General features: G+C 35.7%; 1 protein-coding gene across 3 annotated transcripts in view; it reads right to left on the bottom strand.

Moving 5' to 3' along the window:
* The window catches only part of arhgef10la (Rho guanine nucleotide exchange factor (GEF) 10-like a), a 412,439-nt gene that overhangs the window by 355,255 nt on the left and 30,052 nt on the right, over window positions 1-27,132 (bottom strand). For all 3 annotated transcript variants that reach the window (XR_007828683.1, XM_051122260.1, XM_051122262.1), the window contains 6 exons: window positions 25,656-25,772; window positions 24,530-24,622; window positions 19,961-20,131; window positions 13,129-13,274; window positions 9,975-10,147; window positions 3,227-3,342 (listed from right to left, as the gene is read on the bottom strand). Coding sequence is in view for 2 of the 3 variants with exons in the window: in XM_051122260.1 (XP_050978217.1) it covers window positions 3,227-3,342; window positions 9,975-10,147; window positions 13,129-13,274; window positions 19,961-20,131; window positions 24,530-24,622; window positions 25,656-25,772 (816 nt within the window). In the remaining variant the exon portion in view is untranslated. The remainder of the gene's footprint in view (window positions 1-3,226; window positions 3,343-9,974; window positions 10,148-13,128; window positions 13,275-19,960; window positions 20,132-24,529; window positions 24,623-25,655; window positions 25,773-27,132) is intronic.

Here is a 27,132-nt window from a genome sequence, read left to right as displayed (position 1 = left end):
AACTACACATATTTTCACGATTCTCTGATTAATAGAAAGTTCAAATGAACCGCATTTATTTTGTAACATTATAAATGTCTTTACTGCCACATTTCACCTGGTTTAACCTGGTTAAAACCCATGCATCATATTATATTAAATGCAGAAGTCTTTATTGTTTTTTGTTATGTTAATTATGTTTTTGGCCTCCAAGTATTGATAAAACCATAAAGGTTTCCCTCTCATAAACAATATTATTCAAACCTCCCAAAAGGCAAATCCAACTGAAATACATCTCCAAAATCAATGAGGTCTGCAGAAGTTCACTCATTCTCTATTCACTGCACATTTATTTTCTGATTAGATTGTGGTAGGAATTAGTCATTTGGAAAAAGGCCAAAAGCATGGTTATGGCCAGGAAACCAAGCAAGAAAAAGCCCTGCTACTGTTTTCACATAACACTCAGAGGTAAAAGAAGCAATCTAGCTGTTTTTGTACTGGTTTAGTGGCTGTCAAGCCATCAGGGGAGCTGTCCCGATTTTGAACATGCTGTTCAGAGCTATCTCCCATCTAAACATTGACTCCAGATCAGATTATGAAGGTTTCCCCGCGTTGTCGTCCAACTATCAAGCGGATGCCGTGATAATCAATTGATGATCCACGCCTTTGTTTGCCGAACTTTGATCACAACATAATTACGCTGAAAACTCTGTTACCCCAAAGGCTTGCATCCCCAGATGGCTGTAGCATATGTGACTAATACTGCTTTTGTTTTTGCTGTTTATTATATTCTACCTTGATCTTTTCCAGGACATTGTTCTTTTTAGCATTTTTGGACTCTTGGGCCTTTTCACTAATGATGAAAATTCTGTTTATTCATTCAAAAACACAGCTGATCTTATGTTTAAAGTTCTTATAATACTATTCAAAAACTTAGTAAGATAAATTTAACGTTGAACCACTGATGTCACATGGACTATTTTATCAATGTCCTTACTACCTTTCCGTGCCTTTAACATCATAGTTGCGCTGTTGTCTATGCAGGGTCAAAAATCTCTCAGATTTCATCAAAAATATCTTAATTTCTGTTCTGAAGATGAACGAAGGTCTTACAGGTTTGGAACAACATGACTCTGAGTAATTAAAAGGGTCATATGATGCGATTTCATGTTTTCCTTTGTCTTTAGAGTGTTACAAGCTGTTCATGCTTATATAAGATCTGTAAAGTTGCAAAGATTAAAGTTTCAAACCCAATTATTCTTTATAAAAGTTAAGACTCATCACGCCTTCCTAAAATGGCTCCCCACATGTCCCCACACGTCCCCACATGTCTACATCATGGTGTGGGAAGATTTGCAAAACACCGCCCAAATGTATACGCAAAGAAAGAAGCATAACTTTTATTCTCGCTGTAATATTGTTGGCGCTGCTGCCATGTTGTGGAGACGCTGTTTGTTTCGTTGTTTGGCCTTTCAGCAGTGTAGAGTAGTGTTGCTTGTTCCTCATTTCTATGATCACAAATGCAGACATGATGTTCTGTTTACGCGGCGCGACGCAATATTGCGCTGGGACACGGCATCACAACATGATAAGGGCGTAACATTTCAGTCACTCGTTTGAGGTATTTGGCCAGTAACAACGTACTGGATTGCTGGCTAATCAGAGCACACTGCACTTTTCATAATGATGAACTTTGTAAAATCTACGTCTTTCAGAAAGAAAGAAGGCGTAACTTTTATTCTCGCTGTAGTATTGTTGCTGCCGCCATATTATGGAGATGCTGTTTGTTTCATTGCAAAAGCAAAAGTACTTTGTTCGGCCTTCCAAATGAGTACACAACTATAACTCAGTGGTTAAGTTATATTTACAACACGGTTCCAGAACAGTACAGTGCAAATATTCAAGTGTGTGCAGTGCATTTTACAGAGGACTGTTTCTGGGAGACTAGCCTACAATGCCTGTGCACACTATAAAGTGGGGCAATTCCAACATTAAAACAACAGTCTGGTACTTCTGACTCACAGCCTGTAAGTACGTTTTCATATAGAATTTGCTACTGACTATTAAACCGTGAGTTTTTTCAGCAGTGTAGAGTAGTGGTGCTTGTTTGTCATTTCTACGATCACAAATGTAGACATGGTGTTATGTTTACGTGGTGCGACGCAATACAATGCAACATGTAAAAAGACAGTATGATTCATTATAATCAGTAATTATGTACACACTGGATGCAACTAATGTCTCATTTATAATGGGTTTTACTGTTTTTGTCTTATTGCGTCAGGACACAGCATCACAACATGGTAAGGACTGTAACATTTCAGTCACTCGTTTGAGGTATTTGGCCAATCACAACGCACTGGATAGATGGCTTCTCAGAGCACACCGCACTTTTCATAATGATGAACTTTGTAAAATCGATGTGTTTCAGAAAGAAAGAAAGAAGGTGTAAATTTTATTCTCGCTGTAGTATTGTTGCCACTGCCGCCACATTGTGGAGACGCTGTTTGTTTCATTGCAAAAGCCAATGTACTTTGTTTGGCCTTCCAAATGAGTACACAACTAGAACTCAGTGGTTAAGTTATATTTACAACACTGTTCCAGAACAGTACAATGCAAACATTTGAGTGTGTGCAGCGCATTTTACAGAGGACTAGCCTACAATGCCTGTGCACACTATAAAGTGGGGCAATTCCAATGTCGCAAGGACAGTCTGGCACTTCTGACTCACAGCCTGTAAGTACGTTTTCATATTTAAAGAATTTGCTACTGACTATTCAAATGTGAGATTTAAGCAGTGTAGAGTAGTGCTACTTGTTTGTCTTTCTATGATTACAAATGCAGACATGGTGTTATGTTGACACGACGCGCCGTGGCACCACAACAAGGTAAGGAGGGTAACATTTCCATCAGTCGCTTGAGGCATTCGGCCAATCACAATGCACTGGATAGCTGGCTAATCAGAGCACACCGTGCTTTTCAGAACAATGAGCTTTCTAAAAATCTACGTGTTTCAGAAAGGCAGGGCAGAGAGGACCAACAATAATGTACAGTATGTGAAAAATAATGTTTTTTGAACCTCAAATCGTGTAAACACATTGCATTACACAAAATACACAAAATAGTGTTCTTTTTAGCAACATCATATGTTCTGTCCTTGACAGAATTTTCATTTTTGCAAGAACTGTCCCTTTAAGGCTCCAAATACTTTATGGGCTCACTGTATGTGATAATGAATAATATTTACCTGGTACGTTCCCTGTAAAGTCCCCACGAGCAGAGTGACTTGCTCCACCACTGAGAGGTCATGCTGCAACTCCTGCAGTTCCTGATACAGACGGGGCGGACCCAGAATGATACTTCCTGTCAATCAAAAATAACCAGCTTCACTTATCCAGTACTTAAATTTCACACCACGCTTTATCAGAGCACGAACGCCAGAGTGCGAAAAGCACCTGCACTCCAGGGTTCTCGATAGCTGAGATAGTATTTATGTGGATATGGGTTCCCGTAAGGTGCTGAATCATTCGAATATGTAATCGAGTCAGGGCGGCTCGGTTACACACCGAGCCACGCTCAAATAAAAAAACACTTTAACATTTCCTATACAACTCACATTCGTCATTGATCTGCAACCTGCACAGTGGTCTAATGACATAAAAGGTGAATTTCAGAAAAAAACCTGACCTTTAAAGAGGAAGGCAGACGGATTGTGCTCTAAGCATTCGTTTCGAAAACTTGCCCAAATGCAAATAAAAACCAAATCAAAGGCCTTAACTTTTAAAGAGTTTGGGTCTATGACAAAACTTTCATTAGTCAATACTCTCCAGTAGCACAACTAACAAAAAGAATCGATACTGAAGATGAATCGATCTCCCATTGTTTGTGTAGCCACACAGGCTAATGCTACAGGGAAGAGGAGTATAAAATGAAGCCATTTAGAAATATGAAGCCCTTTAAGGGTGACGAAACAAACGCAGGTGTCTCATTAGACGTGAAATGTACCATCGATTTGAATCCCCATTTCGCTCTTTTGCGGTCTCCGGTCTCTGCCTGCCGAATCAATAGTCGGGGTGAATCTGCTCTACGCATCCGACCGATAGCCCAGGAATGAGAAGTGTAATTAAATCCCGGAGCTGGATGTGAAGACCGCAGGACTGTCTGGCCTTTCGGCACCTCTGCATAATCAGGTGACCTGTGTGCAGAATTGGGGCAGCGCGGGCAGTTGTTGGCCCCCAGCTCAACCTAATTCTCGAAGTACTGCTGGAAGGTCTGTCAGAGATTTCCCTCCGTCTCTGACACACCATTTCTCTCTCTCTCCCAGCTCTATACTCATCTTTGTGTCTTTCACTCTCTGTCTAGGTTTCTATCCACTTCTCTCTACACCTCTACATCTTTCTCTCGCTGTTTTGTCTGTCTCTCTCTAACCTTTAGAAATTTAATAGGGTCTTCAACTCACACAGCCACAGAGACATCTGTCACTGGCACGGCTTGATCAATAGCAGGCACATTTGAATAAAAAAAGGCACAGTGAGCCCCTACAGCGCAAGCTGGCAGAGTCGACGTGCTCTTCTGGTTGCTGTGGCAAGGCCTCGGGCGGGCCTACAGGTTCGTGGGCTCATGGCCCACCTTGGCTTCAGGTGAATGTGCTGACTTGTAATCCAGACTAATCCAGTTGGTGGGCCGGGGTCTGGGTTTTCACACTATGGCATGGTGTTCTGCCATTTCTACTAGTCTATCTCTCTCACACACATTGTCATATGTAAACTGACACATGCGCTGGGCGGCTGCCAGCAGAGGCCTATGCAGGCACAATACGGGAGGCCAAAGCCTAAAGTCAACAAAGCTGTTGCCAGAAGGGCAGCTAAAATTTGGATTTCTCATTCCTATCTGTGCCCAACATCCATATCAGAGTGCTTTTACACGTACAATTTTAGCAAGGATCTGTCTGGCACATGTTTAAACGAATATAAAAATGACGTGCATGGCTGCTGAGGAAACAATTCTGTGATCATTTTTCAGGGACCAAAGTGTGATGCCAAATTAACACTGCAATGTAATTATATAAATAATATATAATATTAAATAAAATATATAATACTGATATTAATACAAATAATATTAATACTAATGATATTCATAATATTATGTTAAAAGTACCATTTGTGTTGAAATAATTATAATAATAACAAAGTATCATAATTTATCTTAAAGCAAAACAAAATAATAATAATAACAATATCATTAGGACTTGCTGTATCCATCATATTTACATAGTATAAATGGCAAAAATATAGAAACGCATATAATAACAATATATTATATTATATTATACTATATTATATTATATAATATTTTATTATTATATTATATTATATTATAAATTATAAAATTTGAGATAATACATTTTTACATTTGCACAATTAAAAAGAGAATCAATATTATATATTAAATCATATATTACTTACAATAATATAATTTGTAAAAATAATTCTAATAACAATAACAACAACATAATGTAATTTTTTTAAATAATTTTTATAAAATATAAATGTAGATATTAAATGTATATCATGTAGACAATATACATGATTCATATTAAAAATAGAATAAGTAAAAAATATTAATAATAATGATATTCATAGTATTATGTTAAAAGTACAACTTGTATTTCAATAATAATAATAATACTTGCTTGAATTAAAATTAGGATATTAAAAGTTTGAATTAAAAATAGAATAAGTAAAAAAGTCATTATTATATATTTGATCATTACATATTAATTATAATAAAATAATTTGCAATAATTCTAATAACAAAAAACAATTGTTATTATTAATAGCAGAGGTAGCAGAATATTTGTTAATATTTCTGTATATTAGATTATAATAAAACTCTAATTAAAATTAAAAATAAAATATAGAATAAGTAAAAATAATCATTATATATTAATTCATTATATAATAATAATAATAATAGGAAGAAGAAGAAGAAGAAGAAGAAGACTTACTTGAATTAAATTTAGGATATTAAAGGTTTGAATTAAAAGAAAAAGAAAAAAAATAATTAAAACTAATTATTATTATTTGATAATATTATTATTTATACTTATATATTTGATCATTACATATTAATTTTCATAAAATAATTTGTAATGATTCTAATCATTAAAAAACTATTGTTATTATTAATAGTAGAAGTAGTAGTATATTTGTTAATATTATACTCGATTTTAGTAAATTTGTATATTATATTATATTAATTATATACAAATTGAAAATAGAATAAGTGAAAAAACAATTATATATTAATTGATTACATATTAATTATAATAATCATAACTCATTTGTAATAATTCTAAAAGCAACAAAAAAACTATAGCTATTAGTAGTAGTAGTCGTCATATATTTGTTAATATATTAGATTATAATACATTTTTAATATATTATATTATATTATATTATATTTATTATATTACAATAAAAATATACACACATCATTATATATTAATTATAATATTTTAGATATTAAATACAATTCAAATTAAAAATAGAGCAAAAAAAGTAAAAAGTAAAATAAGTATAAGGCAGATATACACAATAAGTAAAAAATCATTATTATATATTAACTAATTAATTAATAACAATAATAATAATAATAATAATAATAATAAATAATTTGTAATAATAATTCTAATAACAACAAAATATTATTAGTTGTAGAAGTGGTAGTAGTATATTTGTTAATGTTATATTACATAGATCGCAATGCATTTATTAAAACAATCAAAAAATAATAATAAAAAATGGCAACACTTTAGATTAGAGAACACTATTTACTATTAACTGGTTGCTTATGAGCATGCATATTACTAGAATATTGACTGTTTATTAGTAATTATAAAGCACATATTAATGCATGACCATATATCCTATGACTCTACCCAATACTTAAACATAACTACTACAACAATTGCCTACTATCAATAAGCAGCAAATTAGGAGTTTACTGAGGGAAGACTCTTAGTTAATAATGAATATGTGTTCCCGACTCTAAAATCCAACCAAAAAATATTCAAATATTATTATTTTACTTGCTGTAGTCCAGCATATTTACTATGTCTAAATGGCAGAGAATCTAAGTATATACAGTAGTCAACATTTGAAGTGGATAAAAACCTTTTATAAAAGTTGTCCTAAAAGCAAAACATACCCATTCTTGTCTTAGGACAACTTTGATGAACGTTTTTGATCCACTTCAGATGTTGGCTACTGTAATATTTCAGCAGGATAAATAAAGATCAAATTATGTCAGAGAGGGCCAAACTGTCCCAAATAAAATCACTGTACAGTACAGTATGACTCCATTAGGAATACATTCTTACCCCCCAATACAAATGCTTGTGTATAGCTTCCTGTAGATCTGTGGGCAGGTCCCATCTTATGGTACACAAGGGCCTCTATTATTTGGAGCATGCTACTATTCTGTACTTCGTTACAGTGGCAGCAGCAGAGGGCCTGCCTCTTCCTGGAAAACTGGTCTATTCCATCAATAAATTAAGGCACTGGGGCCTGCAGGAGATGAAAAATGAGTCCATTTTGAGGTACGCTGGGGGAGCACGGGATCTAGTTTGGGCGACTAGCCCCAAGTGACATCACAAGGGAGGAGAGATGTGGCAGGACCAGACAAAACAGGATAGTATGTCTATGTGCTGCTATAAATAGCTGAAGATGGACACCTTCAAACACAGTGAACCAGACTACGACAAAGGCGTCTGGAAAATAGTAATTAAAGTGCCGGCTTCTTGTTACATAACAGTGCAAAGAGGTCAATGAATAGACTAAGAGAGGAGAGGGGCACGGTCTGCCTTTTATCTCTAACACGGTAAAAGATATTAAAACGGACCCCCACCAAATGTAGGCTCTGAGACCAGTCTAGCCATAAAAAAAAAGGCTTTGAAATGAAGAAAGATTCTGTGGCACACTATGAGGTTTGGCTGAGACAGAAACTCTTCACTGTGATCATTTTAGATATGAGAGATAAGGCTAGAAAAGAATATATTATATATTTTCCATTGCATAACTGTCTATATTTTTATCTATCTAATTTAAAGTATTTTCAAATGTTTATTTTATTGTGTATTATTTGTATTAGCTTTACTGTGCCTTATTTTGAAAAAAAAAAAAATAAAAAAATAAAATAAAATCATGTAATAAATTAACAAAAATTTGTAATAAAATAATAAAAAATAAAGTCATATTTGTAATAAAATAATAACAATATATATAAATATATATATATATATATATATATATATATATATTTTATAAAATAAAACAAAATACTGTTAAAGATGTACTATTTTTCAAAAGTTTACGGTCAGAAAGATTTTAAAATGTTTTTTACAGTCCCACCAAGGCTGCATTTATTTGGTCAAAAATACAAGAAAAACAGTAATACTATGAAATATTATTACAATTTAAAATAACCGTTTTCTGTTTTAATATATTTAAAAATGCAATTTATTCCTGTGACCATAAAGCTGAATTTTCATCAGTCATTATTTAATGCATATTCACTAAATAAAAACAAAAAAAACAAGCAAAGAAAAAATCTTACTGGCCCCAAAAATGGTGTATATAAAAAACGAATTGCTGCAAATTAATAAAATAAACCAAATACATTTATTAAATATTTACTATATATTTTTCCTGTCACTGTTTTTTTTTATTTATTTTTTTATTTATTTATTTTTATGTAATTATTCAACAATATGTGACCCTGGACCACAAAACAATGGTGAATTTTTGGAAACTGACATTTATACATCATCTGAAAGCTGAATAAATAAGCTTTGATGTACGGTTTGTTAGGATAGGATGTTATTTGATCAGGTAAAAATATTTGAAAATCAGGAATCTGAGGGCGCAAAAAAAAAAAAAATTAAAATAAAAATATTGAGAAAATCGCCTATAAAGTTGTCCAAATGAAGTTCTTAGCAATGCATATTACTAATCAAAAATTAAGTATTAAGAAATTTACAAAATATCTTCACAGAACATGACCTTTACTAAATATCCTAATAATTTTTGCCATTAAAAAAACGATAATTTTGACCCATACAATGTATTTTTGGCTATTGCTACAAATATACCTGTGCTACTTAAGACTGGTTTTGTGGTCCAGGGTCACATATTTCAGGTCAAACAATCATGCCAGTACATTAAACTAAATTGAGGGATATGGAAAGACGGCGAAAATGAAAAATGTGAAGTAGATGGGAGGCTGCTGCTGAGTTATAAAACAGCAGGAATAGAATGAAGGCAGACAAATTGGACAGAACGCTGTTTTGTAATGATTTCAGCGAGAAATAAGGTATAGGGGGTATACAAGGTCTTCTAAAGACTCCTGGCCGCAAGCTGTCGGCTAGGCCCCGACATTAAACATCTTCTGTCATCTAATTTCCTGGCTCCCCTGTGTGCACAATCCAACATGGGTGTTCCACAGACAACAGCATTAATATTTCAGCTCGGAAAGCAAAAGGCTTAAACAGCCAGAACCTGTACATCCTGATAACACTTTGTACCTGGAGCTCTGTCAGCATATTTATCTTAGAGCCCCACAATTGCTCTTTTCCTCCTCGTCATCTTCCAATACAAAATGCAATAATGTTTTGTAAGAGTGTTCAGCCCCGATTCCAATCTCCTGAACTTGCTTTCTCTGATTGGGAGTGGAGGTGGAAATAATGCGCCAAAACTGATGACAGCATGCTGAATATGTTTGTGGTCTATCAGACAGTGAAATAAGATTGCTTAGACTGTGCCTCTGTTGTTCTTATCTACCTCGCCTGAGATACACTCATCTGCAGAGGCCATAAAAAGGTGCATTGCTCACAAGAAACGGTCAATTAATTCAAAATGTCTCAGAGACTCACATCAAGGGTGCACGTTATCTGATTGTTCAGAAAGTAGCAGCGCCAGCTGTGTTGCCATTACCCGATCCCGAAGAGCCGCCTGGACGCTTGACGCCTCCCAGCTGATAAAGAGTGTCCTTGGTCTGGGAGCCCTCTTGACCCACTTCAACTACCTGGACTTGCTGCAAGGGGGCGCTCCACTTCAGGGTGTACTTGGGACCTACTGGAACCAGACTGCTGATGTCAGGGGGGCCCCTGGTGGTGACAAGAGGATCAACATGTAAAAACGGTTTTGCACAATTATAAAAAGGAACCTGACTGTTAACACAGAAAAAAAAACAATGTGGAAGATTTATTTTGAAACAATTTTGACTAGAAATTGGTAGCAATTGTATGAAATTGACTGAAACTGTATTTTTTCAATATTCTTCATTTTACTTATGAAGTATCTAAAGAACCTCAGTAGCAACTTGTGTGTTTTACTTCAAGAAACCAACAATACATGTTTTATTTTCTTAGTTTTTTAATTAATTTATAATCATTAAATTATAATCATTCATCATTTAAGTGTGCCCTTTAATCATAATCATTTATTAACTTCTGTTATTATTTTACTTATTCTTATTGTTCTTGTTGTTTAATCTTATAATAGTATTGTTTTAAGGCATATTTATCTTCAAAAGATAATGTCTCTATTTCAAGGTTTTTAATGTTGTTGCTAAGAAGCAGTAATTTTCCAATGCTTTTGGTATAATAACATTTGTTGGATTTGTAGTGATACAGGATGAGGTCCATTCTGGACAAAGTCCAGACGAAGTAGGGTTGAAGACTGAACAATAAAACATACAGAACCTTGTTTATTTGATAAACCCTACTTGACTAATAGAAGTTTCTTAAAGGGATAGTACATCCAAAAATTTAAATTCTGTCAGTAATTACTCACCCTCATGTCATTCCAAACCCGTAAGACCTTCGTTCATCTTCGGAAAAAAACAAATAAATATATTTTTGAGCTTTCTGACCCTGCACAGACAGCAATGCAACTGACATGTTCAAGGCCCAGAAAGGTAGTAAGGACATTGTTAAAATAGTCCATGTGACATCAGTGCTTCAACCTTAATTTTACACATTCATGAGAGTACCATGATGCATGTTGTTGCATTTTGTTTTCTTTGTGCACAAAAAGTATTCTCGTAGCTTCATAAAATTAAGGTTGAACCACTGATGTCACATGGACTATTTTAAAGATTTCCTCACTATCTTTCTGGGCCTTAAACGTAGCAGTAGCGTTGCTGTCTATGCAGGGTCACAAATCTCTGAAATATCTGAATTTGTGTTCTGAAGATGAATGAAGGTCTTACGGGTTTGGAACGACATGAGGGTGAGTAATTAATAACAAAAATTTCATTTTTTGGGTGAAATGTCTCTTTAATACAGTTTTGGGTACCAGACAAAATGGAGTTTTGTTGATTTTGGGTATCAGACAAGTCTTGCTGTTAAAGGAATTGTTCACCATTGTATATCAATGTGATAAAATAGAAAAAGCTATATTTTGGATAAAGGACTCGAATTTTAACAGGAAACCTTTGGTTTGAAATTTAAAATTCTTAATGACTGATTTGTTTACTACAAACACGATTTCTACATCACAAGACATTAATTAATGGACTGCAGTCATGTGGATTACTTGCGGATTGTAATGTTTTTATCATCTGTCTGAGTTCTCATTCTGACGGCACCCATTCACTGGAGAGGATCCATTGGTAAACAAGTGATGCAGTGGTAAACTTCTCCAAATCTGTTAATTTTTACAGATCAACTAGGGGTGGGCCATATGACCAAAATTTTATGTCTCGATATAAGCAATTTTATTTCATGGTAACGGTATATAGCACAATATGTGTAGTTTAGCTCTAAATTATGTTATTATGATAGAAAAATTTTTGATACAATAGAAATTTCAGAATTCTTGTCACCAGTGTCAATATCACAATATATCAAATATAACTAGCCTAAATGAAAAAAAAAAAAAAAAAAGAAACTAATTAAAGAAATGCTACATACATTGTATAAGTAATCAAATGTATAAAAAAACACTACATATTCTTCACTGTGTTAATTAAATATATATTTCTTCTTATCAAAAGTTACAAAAATGATTTAGTCAGGAGCAGTGAGAGACTTGCTCTCTTTTGTTTGATTAAGATGAATTACAGACAGCAGGAATATTAGACTACTGTCACTTTAAGAGCTGCCTGGATTCAATTTACTGTTACACATGTGTTTTCTTTCTCAACTGTTTGCTTTAACTTAAGACCTAAATTACTGTGTTTACAAGGATATTTGCGAAGACAGGCCTTTTGACACATACAAGTGTTTAAATGTTCAAGGCCTATAAAGTGACAAAAATAACCGTTTAATTCTCACACGCTCTATGAGCACCGTCTTCGCGCTCCTCTCAGACAGCGCTCAAAACCAGTCTCTCAGACAGAAAAATGAGTTCTCTTTCACTGCTGATTGCATTTTAGTGGCTTAAAATCATTTGTATGTAATGCTTAAAATTGCATGCAAATGATACGTTTTCGTGGCCACAAGATAATAGTCCAAAATCTCTACCAGTTAATTGTGTCGGTATATTGCCTACGAGTAGATTGTGGAGGGCTGGGCCTCCAGGTGTTTGGAGGTTTGATATTATTCATGTATTCTTATCTTGTTCAGTTCAGCATCGCAATGACCTCGTTAAGATCTTCTAAACAGGCATATCGAGTCACACTTTAGAAGAACAGAGATGTACTGTGCTGCAGTAGAAGGACTAGCTCAAAAGCTTTGAGATTCAGCATCAGCGTGAGCTTTTTCACTTAGCTGTTTACCTTTTGCACTGCTGAGATGTGATCAATGGTGCTGTCATAGATAATCTATTTGAGTGGAACAGAGGAGCGCCTTTATGCCTGTGATCTATGGGAATAATTCGTGTCGCTGTAGCTAAACACCCTGCTATTTGTTCCCAGATAATGAAGGCCCATTTGACTCTGCCCAGTTCTGTCCTGTGCCTTAGCCATTAGCCGCTAACCCCCTCACATTGACCGCGGCATATTGGGAGAACGTCACCGTAATGCTTCAGGAGACTCAGGAGTCCGTATTTAGATCAGCCAATGAGCGTCAATCTGTCAGCGCGGCCTTAGAGGCGGGACGGAGGGACAAAGAAAAAGTCAATCGACCTTGTCCAGGACACGTACTTGACATTGATGTTGGCACAGATGAGCATGTCGCCGAAGAGAAAGACTTTTCGCTCCTTAGACTTGAGGACCTGTCCTCGTTCGCCGTACACCGTCTCAATCAGCGTCTCGCCAAGGATCAAAGAGCTCTGCTCGGAGTTCAGCAGCTGAAGAAAAGACAGGGGAGACACTGATTACACGTAAGTCTCACAAAATAGAGACGACCAATTACATGGCTACACACTTACTTAGAGGCCACAGTGTGGCATATAAGACACTTGAGGGTTCACAGACAGGCAGCACAGAAGATTGGAAACACAGCGGCACATTTGCCGCAGAAAGGGGGTGAGTACATTATCTGTACATTTTTGTTCTGGAAGTGGACTTCTCCTTTAAAGCTGTTGTAGGATCATGTATGCTTTTAATATTTTCAGTTTTTATTCTTTTCATACTGTGTAACTTAAAATCATAGGTTTGTTTCATCATGTCCTCACCCTCAGGCAGTTCCAAACTTGTAAGACTATTTTTTATGTGAAAAATAAAAGTACTAAAATACTTTAAAAAAATGTCTTTTTTATACAATGAAAGTCAATGGATTTGGTTACAAACACAAAATATATTTTTTGTGTTGCACAGAAGCATACAGATTTAGCCATGACAGTGTGTAAAGATGACCAAATTTTATTTTTGGGATGAATTATAATTTTTGCGCCAATAACAAAGCAAAACTTCAAAAAAACTGATTGTTTCCAAACAGGTTTCCTGAACACACTCATCTCTCACTGGTTGAAGAAACAGACAGACCCACTCCAAGCTGTGTCAAGCCTGATACTACACAATTCATTTATGCACTGTATAGTCATTCTATATTCATCCTGAATACATAACACAGGGAAAAACATATCATTTGTATTGTGTTAGGAGACAGTCCTAGTTCATCCTCATTACATCAGCAATAATACAACAGCAGCGAAACCCAACGTCCAGCGGCTCAAATAAATATTGCGCGTTGGTGTTTGATCAGTCAGGAGAGTAGTTTTATAAATAATGCATCTGCTTCTGTAGCCTGCATCACACAAAATGAGTCGCCGGATCCAGAGGGAATTGGCAACACTGCTTGGCCTTTGTTGAAATGCATTGAAAAATTAGACCTTCAGTCAGTCAGAAGGCATGCTCTAAGTGCTGTGTTTTTATAGTAAGAGCGCCACCCAAAGGCTGAAAGGGAAAAGAGAATGTTGTGGGGGAAGGACAGATATCCTTTTCAGGAACTTGAGAGTGTGACTGAAATGGTTTGTAAGTTTGGGTGGATGCTTGCGTGTGTGCGAGAGAGAGAGTAAGCGACAGAGGTGTATGTGATGTGCTTGCTGAAGAGCGACAGGGAGACGCTGCAGTCTTAGCCTGTGCAGCATACTATATCTGCTGGCCTACTAACTCAGATAGTCTGAGACAGATGATGAATATTTCATTGCGTGTATATGGGGTAATGGAACTGACTGATTCACATTGGAATGCAGCTGAAATCGCTGAAAATTTTTTTATAGTGAAAGCCACTGCACAGTAGGTTGTTCACAACACACATGCTCATAACACATAGTCAGAGCGGTTGTGCACAGGGATACAGGTTCAAAACCTCCCCATCTCTCCCCCACTTACTCGTCACTCTCAACTATCTTGTTGTGAAGGCCAAAAAAAAAAAAAAATCAAATCAAATCAAACAAACCACTGGAGAACAGCTGCCTTGCTGTCAAACTACCTACATACTGCAGGAAGCTGCTTTCAAGCATGTTAACCGGAATTCAACCTCATAATAAGTGGTTATGAAGCTAGAAAAATGACAAAAAGATGGTATTTTCTTTATTTGAATTTCACAAAATACAGTGGACCTGGAAAATATTCACAGCACTTCACTTTTTCCACATTTTGTTATGTTACAGCCTTATTCCAAAATTGATTAAATTCATTATTTTCCTCCAGATTCTACAAACAATACCCCATAATGACAACGTGAAAGAAGTTTGTTTGAAATCTTTGCAAATTTATTAAAACAAAAAAACAATAAAAATCACATGTACATACGAATTCACAGCCTTTGCCATGACACTCAAAATTGAGTTCAGGTGCATCCTGTTTCCACTGATTATCTTTTAGATGTTTCTATAACTAAATTGAGTTGACTGGACATGTTTTGTAAAGGCGTCTTGTCTATAAAAGGTCCCATAGTTAACAGTGCGAGCCTCAGAAAAAACAAGGCATGAAGTTCAAGAAATTGTCTGTAGACCTCAGAGACAGTATTGTATTGAGGCACAGATCTGGGGAAGGGTATAGAAAAAGTTCTGCAGCATTGAAGGTCCCAAACAGCACAGTGGCCTCCAACTATAAATGGAAGAAGTTTGAAACCACCAGGATTATTCCTAGAGCTGGCCTCCTTGCCGAACTGAGCAATTGATTAAGAAGGGCCTTAAGTGGTGACCAAGAACCTGATGGTTACCGTAGTTGAGCTCCATGATCATATGTGGAGATAGGAAAAACCTTTAGAAGGTCAAACATCACTGCAACATGAAACACATCATACACATGAAAACACTCGGAATTTGCACAAAAGCACCTAAAGGACCCTCAGATTCTGAGAAACAACATTCTCCCGCAGGATGAACCTCAATTCTAAGTATCATGTTTGAAGGAAACCAGCTATGCTCATCACCTGCAGAATACCATCCCAAAAGTAAAGTGTGTTGGTAGTAGCCTCATGCTGTGGGGCTGTTTTCAGCAGCAGGGACTGAGGGACTCGTAAGAGTAGAAGAAAAGCTCAATGCACCAAAATAATGAAAACCCAGTCCTGAGCATTCAGAACTTCAGATTGGACAAAGGTTCACCTTCCGACAGGACAATGAGCCTAAGCACACAGCAAGAGTGGCCCAGCCACAGCCCGGACTTCAACCCAATTAAATATTTCTGGAGAAACCTGAAAATGTGCATCTGCCCCCATCCAACCTGACAGAGCTTGAGAGGTGAAGAGGAGAGAAGAAGAATGGCAGATAATCGCCAAATGATGATGAGCAAAGCTTGTAGCATCATACTCAAAAAGACCTGAGGCTGTAATTGATGCCAAAGGTGCTTCAACAACTTTGTTTTTCATTTTAATAAATTTGGAGGAAAATAATTAATTGAATTCATTTTGGAATAAGGTGGTAACATAACAAAATGTGGAAAAAGGGAAGCGCTGTGAATACTTCCCGGATGCACTGTAGATTTTAATGGCATATTCGAATTAGAATTTTGTAAATTGTAATTCTAGACAAGTGAAATTAGAAATTTGTATTTTTAAACAGCAGTCTTTTCTTTGTTCTCAGTTTTTTTGAAGCCAATAAGTTATATTTAGTTATTTAGATCATAAAATTTCTGCTTCAAGTTTTTAGAAAAATACTGAACTGCAAAATTCTCAAAATGTTCAAAGGTCAAGCTAAAATAGTCCATTTTAATGTGTATAATATATTTATTTTGTATATTTGTCAGTGCGCACCAGCATATATGTGCGTGCACTGGAAGAGCACACGCTGCGAGCACAGTATAACGGCTGACAGGACTGGAAGATTCGTTTTTTCTGACACATGACCAGACAACATCTCATCTGACCACAGTTCCTCGTCACCAGTGCAGTTTGATGTGCTCGTTATTATGTTCTGCGTCTAAATAAACGTGATTCTTTAGTGGTTGTGGGTAGGGTGGCCAAACCTAGCACCGCCCCTGTGTTAATTGCGCTAAATATTTTTAAAGCATTAAAATGAAAAAACTTGACACCACTAGTTTTTTACACTTACGACTGTTATAGCACCAGCTGTGGTCCGATCTCATTAAAACTTTGCGTACTTGTTTAGAATCACCCGTTGCATGTGCTCACCGGGTTTTGTGAAGTTTTGAGTTTTACTTTAGGCTTTATAGAATTTTGGGTAAAGTTAGACAGGCCCCTTTTCTAAACGACCCTGTTATAGCTTCACAAAAGGCTAAATCTCAACTTTTTTTGATAATTATTGACATAGAGTGTCCAGAAAACTGTACTGCAGCGATTTTCTTCCAGAAAAACCTAGGGCTAGTTCGCAAAAGTAGTTTTTTTTTACATCTTCTCAATCCTTTAACAAACGATTTGATTGACAATAGTGTTCCTAGAGTCAAAGTTGTCTGGAATGAGGATTTCCATCATATGATATGAATATCACATGTATATGCGAAAAAGTGTGCAATGTACAATCGTCTACGCCCTTGAAAAATGTGACACTGTCCCCCCCCAGTGGCCAATTTCTTTTAAATATCTCACAGACCTTGGGGCCATGAGTCAAACAGGCCTACCAAGTTTCGTTTCAATTGGCCTTTGTTAACCTTGTCTAATAGCTGCTCAAACTTCATCAGCCAATATATCGGCCATGTTTTTTTGAGATGCACAAGTGTCCTTATAGACACTTATGGCACTCTGGACCAAGATTGGGCACAGAGATTTTCATTCACTTTTTCCCGCTTATATTCAAAATACCCGAAAATTTTGCATGTGTTTTGTCTGAAATGAGCCAAGGAGTCCAGTGACATAAGACACTTTAGCCTGTGGCTGATGGTTTATAGGTTATGAGAGATTTAGTACTTTTGACAACTGTAGCGCCCCCGTCAGGCCGATTGGGGCGAGCCTTGGTGACGTTGATGACGGTGTGAGTACTACCATCCCTCCAAGTTTCAAGTCTTTTCGACTTACAGTTACGTGGAAATTGCTGATCCTTGGCTATTCTAACAATTACTGTACAATACGGTTTCAGCGCTACACGCTTGAACCCCTAAAAAGGGGGCCAATAATATTATCCAACATGTATACGAGAAAAACAGTATTTTATAAGAAGATTTTTCCCCCATGTTTACTTCAATGGAAGGTCTGATTGTTGTGTGCGTTTTTTTTAAAAGATCAATTTAAAAAAAAAAAAGATTTATTTTTGCTGCCTTATTTGCTCATATTTACCAAGGAAGCTAATATGACTCAACTGTACAAAGAAATAAAATGTTGTGCCTCACAGGACCACGGTGCTACATATTTAAACATCTGAACACAAACATATGACACAAAAAATACATTTTGAAAGTGTGCGCCTACTGTATAATGTCTTAAAATGCTGCCTTAAACACCAGAAGAAGGAGACAGAGATGCAGACTTAAGAAGGGAGTGAGAGGTAGGGAGGGAGGGAGAAAGAGAGAGAGAGAGACAAATGACTGCAGTGGGAAGAAGGCGAGACACAGAGCAATACAGCAAGAGATAAAGAGAGAAAGCAATGGCAAGTGAACCAAACAAGAGACACTGAAAGCAACTTAGACTTTCCAATTAAGTGTCTCATTTACTCTCTAATTCCTCTTATTCAGAAATGCATTTGTTCGGATTTGCAGCAGCTGGCCGGTGATATGAGCATGCTAATGGAAGAGAAACACCCCTGCCATGTATTCAGGCCCTGCTGTAGCACATTAATGGACCATCATTGCTCGCTGATGATTCCATGAAAAAATGCAGGCCAGGGATAACAGGAGATAGGCTGGTTATTTTCAGGGTCAGCTGTAATGTCCAGGTACTTGGCAGGCTGTTTAAAGGCTGTTTGTTAGGTGATGGAAACCTACAGTAGCCATATGAGCATACACTAAGTCAAGTGTAAGCTTTAAAACACATTATTAAATTCCATTTAGTCTTAGATTATTAGTTAAGACAGGTGTACACCTACGATTATAATGTGTGATTCCAGTGAGACGGAGTTTAAAAGTCAACGCTGATTCAATGATTTATTATGTCAAACTGTATTATCAAGGTGTAGGTCACGATTGACAACACTGTCTGGTTGTTCTACATCATTAATCGTGTCACGCTCTCACATTCTGATAGACAGAAATTGCCCTCAGGCTGTCAGGGATGGACAAAAGTGGGAATCTGTGGACCTTTCATTCTTCAGAGCATTCTTCAGGTGACTTTATAAATTTATAAGGTGAAGAGAATGCTACATAAGAAGATATTTATAATGAATAATATATAGACAAGCTAGTATCAACATTTTAACTGGACATTCTCTCGCAATAGAGATTTCTTCTCTTCCGTGTCAGTCTTCAACATGCGCTGTGATACTTTAATGAAGACTGACATGAAAGAGAAGAAATTGTTGAATAAAGTTGTTGATTTTGGTTTCTTTGAGCACAAAAAGTTCTTGTAGATTAATAAAATTAAGGTTAAAACACTGATGTCACATGGACTAGTTTAACAATGTCCTTACTACCTTTCTTGCTCTTGAACATGGCAGTTGCATTGCTGTTTATGCAGGGTCATCAAAAATAGCTTGATTTGTGTTCCAAAGATGAAAGGTCTAACTGGTTTGGAATGGCATGAGGGTGAATTTTTATTTTTGGGTAAACTATCCCTTTAAGGCATCCTTGCTCAATGAAAGTATTAATTTCTTTAAAAAAATAAATAAATTATAAAAAACGCACTGAGCCTAACTTTTCAACAGAAGTGTACAGTGTATCCAAAAAGAATTCTGACACTTAAGACACATTTAAAAATGTATGAATGCAGATAAGACATTGTTCAAATTAAGACAAAAAGCATTGCGACTCATTGTCAAACACAAGAACATGTGATGAACCACAGCTGTAGCTGAAACGTGTGCGTACATGATGACCTTGAGACCAGCTGGTGAAAAGTAATCACAACAATGTCTAAGAAAATGGAAGTCAGAACTAAACCATGATATGGTTTTATATTTAGGAATTAGACTGTTGTGATTACATCAAGGCAACAGCATCCTGCCATTGCAGCTGTGCGCATGTGTGTGTGTGTTTTTCTCACCTTGCTGAGAGAGCGGTCACTGACACAGCGAGCCAGCTGCTGCGTCTCAGTGATCTGATCAGCCACCCTTTTCTGCTCATTGAGTTTCTCAGCAAGGGTCTCCAATTCAGTCAGTGCCAACTGCAAGGGCAGCCTGTCCACATGGCCAGTGGGAGTGTTCTTCAGCATGTCCTAAAGACAGAGAGAGAGCGAGAATGAATAAAACAACAATAAGAGAGTGAGGAAAAAAGAAAAACACCAAGTGAAAGAAGCTAATGGAGAACGTAATGACTGCACCTCTACCACACAGACAAAACATTAGCCATTGTGATGTACTACAGAACTATTAGCATTCATTTAATGCTTTACTCCCTCTCAAAAGCAAGAAAAAGGGGTCAGAATAACAGTACCATCACACGTTCAGGAGAGAAGCATGCAACCAGCCCTCTGGGAATCATTACCACAGAGCTGTGCACTGAAACAACAATCATTCACAAACTCTCTTTGAGAAACAGTGGAGAGGGAGAAAAGCACATAGACAGTGCCAACAACCGAACATTTCCAATTATGCATTTAAAATATTTAGCCTAAACTGACATATTAGGAGTCATTACCCGTATCAATTAAATTTACAACTTTGTGGAGTAAGACGCAATTAAGCTAGAAGTACAAAAGGCCAGTAATGTATTTATAACACCCTTGCATTAATGACACACATTCTGTCAGTTTTAAATAGCGGTGTGAAGTAAATGAAAAATCTCTATAAATGGGGATAATTTTATTTAATTTCTACATATTTATGTAGGGCCCCCTTTTCCCCCCCAAATTCCATTTTTCTTTTTTAATTTTTCTGTAAAAATATATATATTCATCATATATTCATCAAAAACCTGTCAAAATTTAAAAGCAATTTATTAAAAGTTACATTTTAAGACCCTATAAAATACATTTTATTTCTCTCAAATTCAGTTTTATTTATTTAGTTATTACATGTAGTGTTTTCCATGAATTGTCTGGATTCCATTTTAATGGTTTCATTCAATTTTAATAATCAAAAACATTTCTAATTAATTGATTTTAATAATAATAATAATAATAATAATAATAATAATAATAATATATATATATATATATATATATATATATATATATTCTTTTTTTATTTTTTTCAGAAATATGGCATGTGTATTTACATTTTTCTAGTAAATAACATCTGGTAAAAAATGTTCTTGTAAATATTCCTTAAAAAATAATGTTTTAATATTTATTGTATTAGTAGTAGTAGTATCATTACATTAAGTAATATATTTCTGTTACAATTTCTTCAAGCTAAGCCAAACATTTATTTTTACGGATTGCTGTGCACATTTAAGTTTCTGTTTGCATATAGATTTTTTAAAAGAAACCATAAAATGCTCATGAAGTGACTCTCAGAGTGGTTCTAGAGATCTATTATTATTCAAGCAGTTGCATTCAGCTGTATTTGATATTCAGTACAAAAAAGTGCCAGGTTTGATGTCACCATTGAAAAATGCCACTTGCTCGTATCAAAGTCACATTACCAACTATGACTGCAAATATAGATGACAGTTGTGGCAAAACTTTTCAGTAAACCATAACTTAAATTACTTAAAGTCGTTTTTTTATTACACTTTTATGGTGCTTATTTTAGACCGTTACATGAAAAAGAACAGCTTAGATAATATGCCTATTACTTCTTTGCCTGTTTTTAATAAGATGGATCTGTTTGTGGTTAATTCAGGCCACTAAAAAGGAGGAAGCAGATAAAGGTCTCAGCCTGTCATCAGATCTTGTTCTGTTTAATGTGTGATTAAACACAGACTGCTCTCAAGTCAGAGCATTAAAAAAAAAGTCCTTATTCACATTCATAACTTATCTATCAAAATTCATGGGTAATCGATGCCTACTGAGGTATGAAATTAAGTGCCACAGCACTCCTCCTGCATCAGGAAGTGCAGTGGTGAATTCCTCGCTTGTTCCTTGTCCATAAAAACGAACAAAAAAAAGGAAAAACCCAAGAGAGAGCATGGCGGTGGTACAAAACAGCTTGGCAATGTAAATTTGGTGAACTCATGACATTTCAGTGTCACCTGAGACCCACTGGCTGAAGAGGTCAATGTGATATTTCTGAAGTAGATCTTGATAATGTTCTGACATTTTGGCACGTGACTTGTTTGTGTGACAAAATGGACCTTTTCAAAAGTATTTATTTATTTAAATACACAGTTCACCCAAAAATGACAATATAATTTACTCACTCTATCATTCTAAACCCATCTGACTTTGGGACACAAAAGAAAAGAAATCCATTCATTTTTATATACTGAAGTGAATGGGGATTTAGACTGTCCATGTTTAAAAATGAACTAGATGAACAAAGTTTGAAAACAAACTTTTTGATAGTTTAAAAGTTTACAGATTAGAGAGATGTTGCTAACATAAATTATTGCAGAACAGAATTTAGCATGATTAACATTATGTTGATGTGTTTCAGGCATGTTTTTAGCACATTTCTAGCATAATTAGTATTTTTAAACATGTTTTAGCTTGATTAGCTTGTTGCTAGTGTGTTTCTAGCACGATAAGCATGTTGCTAGCATGTTTCTAACAGGATTAGCATGTTGTTAACATGTTTTTAACATGTTTAACAAGTTACTAGCAAGTTGCTGGCATGTTTTAATGCAACTAGCGTGATAAACTTAATTTCATACCTCAGTAGTCATCGCTTACCCATGAAATTTTGCTAAATAAGTTATGAATGTAAATTAGAACTTTTTTCAATGTTTTCAATGTTTTTTTCAAACCTCTTTGTTAACGTGTTTTAGCATGATTAGCTTGCTGCTAGCCTGTAATGCAATTACCATACTTGTCTCTAGCATGATTGGCATGTTGCTAGCATGTTTTTAAATACAATTAGCATGTTAACATGCTGCTAGCCTGTTTGTTAACATGCTGCTAACATGTTTTTAACATGATTAGCTAGGTGCTAAAATGTTACGAACATGATTAACATGTTGCTTACATGATTAAAACTATACTTGCATGTTTTTAATGTGATTAACATGTTATTATCATGTTGCTAACATGTTTCTATTATGATTAGTTAATTGTTAGCATGTTTTTGACATGTTTTAGGATCATTAGCATGTTGCTAGCATGATTACCATGTTGCTAATATGTTTATAGCATGATTATAAAGTTAATATGTTTCTAGCATTATTGGCATATTTTTAGCATGTTGCTAGCATGTTTTTAGTGTGATTTAACATTTAAAATGGACTACAAAAAAAAAAAAACATAAAAACCAGCTGGTTTAGTAAACAAAACTTTTTAAAAAAAAAGCAAAAACCAGCTGATCCATTACAAAAACAGCTGAAAAAGTTAAAACCAGCCAAAACCAGTTGATTTAACAAAACACCAAATATCAATATCAATAGCAAAAAAAAAAAAAAAAAAAAAAACAGCTACAACCAGCTGATTTAGCAAAAATAGCTAAAATTGCCTAAAATCAGTTTATTTAGCAAAAAAAAAAAAAAAAAAAAAAAGGCTTGACCAGCCATGACCAGCTAAAAACTGGCCAAAACCACTTTAAAACCAGTCAAAAAGCAGCCAGCCATTTGTTTTTTGTTTTTTAATTGAAGTTTAAATGCACCAAAAATGTCATTGTACAAAAGTTTTCACACCCTCAATAAAAGTCTATGGGATTTTTGGTGGTTTAGATAATTTGGTTTATGAAAACCATAAGTTGGATCAGTTAGAAAAGATAAAGCAACTTGAGTCAGACCAGGTCTGACCCAAGTTTGGTGGTTATATTTTAAAAGCTCTATGAGGATCTATTATTATTCAAGTGCTTGCATTAAGCTATATTTGATATTCAGTACAAAAAAGTGCCAGGTTTGATGTCACCATTGAAAAATGCCACTTGCTCATATCGAAGTCACATTACCAACTGTGACTGCAAATATAAATCAGAGCTGTGGCAAAATAGAGGATTATCAGTAAACGATAACTTAAATTACTTAAAAATCACAAAGTCACTTTTTTATTATACTTTTATGGTGCTTATTTTAGAGAGGAGGTACATTTTAAAATTTAGTCTCAGAAGAAGAAGAAGCTTAAATAGCATTTCAGTTGCTATTACTGCTGAGAAAACCAAATTAATAAATACATAATTTTTATGACACTTTTGTGTCATTTTGGTCTCAATGCACTATGGAAAATAATGAAGTATTCTTCAACATGTTTTCTTTTAGTTTTCATCATTTCATCATGAAGTTCATCATTTATGCAAGCAATGTACATACTTGGTTTTGTTGTATTCAAGTTCTCCGTATAAAATTCAGACCTTGTAGTCCTGATATACACCCAATTCTGTATCATGGCCATGAGCCAAGAGAAGAGCAAACTTATGAACTGGTAGGCTGCAAGAAGACCTGGCATGGTCTTAGCCAGTCATTCAGCTTCTAATAGACTTGCTTGGCAACTAATTTCCAGTCGCTTAAAGGAGCACGACCCCTCCAGCACTCTAAACGCCAGCACTGTGTGAACAGTTTATAGATAAATACTGACCTGCAGGAGGAGTATGAACTGAGGAAACCGCTGAATAGGCTTCACCATCAGACCATAGAGAGTTATGCGGTCAGTGCTGGACGCCTGCTTCTTCTGCAAACGTAAAAAGATGCAACCACATATTGAAGTAAAAGGCAAAGAAAAGAAGAGGGTAGACAGAGTCATTTCCACACACAGAGCAGAAGAATCTTGACACTCAAGGGAGTCAGAGTGGTGGGTGGAGGTTAGCATTACACTATTGATTCTTTCATGCCTGCCAGCAGACTCTGGCAATCATTAGACTGCGCACTGTCAGGGAGTAGGTGTACTTGAGAACCCTCCAGCAGATTTCAAAGCAAGGATATTAGACTATGGTCAACCATGCATTTGTGGAGCTCAGTCGCTTTTACAGATGTTAAAGATTCAAGTCGCCGTTAAAATTTGTTGCCATGATAACACTACACACATATGTTGAACTTTAAAGATCAGATAACCTCCGTCTCTCATTTATAAGATAAAATATTTTGAATAAAAATTTAAGCAACACTTATAATCCATTCAGAATATAAGTGGCTTGCCGGAAATGCTCCAAGCAAAAGATGTTCTCACTCTCAGACTAACCGCAAAGCTATTGAAGTCTAATGACTTCTTGTGTTTTTAATTAGTGTTTCTGACAAATTTTTCAGTTAAAGGGGACATCGGATGCCTATTTTACACAAATTGTTATGTCCTCATAAAAATGTCTGCAAAATACTTTAAGTTTAAAATACCTCTTTTGTACATACATACAGCGCCATTGTGCTACGGTTGTGGGTGGGACTTGAGCAATACGATGTCATACTGGTCAGAAAATCAAAACGGCTTGATAATTGAGACTGTTTAGGTTTTTTTGAGGATTAAAAAAGGGAGTGAATGGATTTTCGTCACTGAAGATAAAATTACTTGAGAAGCAGCACTGCATTAGATATTGAGACATGTTGGAGAATGCATCAACAAACTGGAAAATGAAAAAAACATACTTTTTAGCAATGCAACAGAAAAAAAGACAAAGAAATCAATAATCCATACTGCAGCAGTAAACAGAGGTGATTTAGGGTGAAATTTGTGTTTCCTGAAGAGGATATTGACAACAAATATCAGCTCTTACCTTGAGAAATTCCAGAAATGCTGGTTTAGACATGCAGGCTTTCTTAATGAGGGCCATGGCATTGGTGAAGTTATTGACGTAATCACTATATACGTCCAGCACCATGGATTTTGAGAACTAATGGGAATACAGAGAGAAGATGTTTAGACAAACAGAGAAATCATAATTTATTAGGTTTTATGTTCATTTTCAGCTTTACTTAGGCATCTCTCAACATGTACAATTTCTCCTTCAGAGCTGAGACTGCTCTTGAATTTTGCTGTCGTGGTGGGCAGGCCACTCTAAAGGTGATTACAGGGCAAAGGAATGGAAGTAAACAGTAATTTTAGTGTGGTATTTATGCAGCGCAGCACCACTGTTTGCCATCCAAGGGACCTAAACATCTTTGACAGTCCATTACTGCCGGGTGTTTTAGAGCAGGCAAAATGGCAGCCATCCATTCGCTCTGCTTTGATTGAAGCTGAACAGACCTGCTGACAGCAGCAGTGCTCGCAGAACTTGGAGAGGACATTAACGAGCCACAAATAGACGTTAACCCCTGTCAAACTGTACCTCCCCTTTGGGGCCGCCAAGTACAGCAGGAAATGATACACGTGGGTAAAGATGTTACTATCAACAAACACACATACAGGGAAAATTTACAAAACAGTTGCAGCACTTTGCAGCATGCGGTATTTCAGTGCAAAAACTATCAGGAATGAACTGCTGTTAAACAATTCACAATTCATAGGGTTAAGTGAATTAGTGGGTAATTTCTATGAATTCATACAATCTCATTCTTATTTTATTTGTATACTGCTTTTCACCGTACACATGGTTTCAAAACAGCTTTATAGAAAATCATGACATTAATGTTTCCTAATATTGTAATATTAGTAATATTACTGTATATTGTTATATTCTCATGCATTATAGTCGCATTTAGCTGATTTGATGTACAGTGCACAGCATAAATGATTACATTTTCTTAATGATCACTAACATAATTCAGGGATAGATGGCAAAATTTAAATCTATTAAACATACTTAATTAAAAAAAAAAAAAAATACACGCCAATATTTTCTGTAAAATAAGCAAATTAGCCACTTTTGTTCAAATGATGGATTGCAGAAATTAGTACACCCTAGATTTAATTTAGTAAATGTGTAATATTTTAGTACTTAGTATGTCCTCTAGAACTTTAGAAGTACACTGCTCTGACCTTGGCACTGAATGTACAAGTTCATGACAAATTGTCACATCTGTCCTGTTTAACTCCTGGAGGGCAACCTCGTTAAATGCCCTGGTCTTTAACAGGGAGTGTTGCTCAGCTTGTCTCTACAGAATCCCCCACAGCTGCTTAAGAGTATTAAGACTGAGTGAAATACCTGTCCACTGAAGGATTTTCACCTTGGGAGAATGAATATCTTTATTGTCATGCTGAAAAAATGCCCAATTATGCAGGGAATGAGGAGAGGGTAGCATCTTCAGTTTCAA

The sequence above is a fragment of the Labeo rohita genome, chromosome 11, assembly GCF_022985175.1.
Source record: "Labeo rohita strain BAU-BD-2019 chromosome 11, IGBB_LRoh.1.0, whole genome shotgun sequence".
NCBI lineage: Eukaryota > Metazoa > Chordata > Actinopteri > Cypriniformes > Cyprinidae > Labeo > Labeo rohita.
This window is presented reverse-complemented; position numbering and strand designations above follow the sequence as displayed.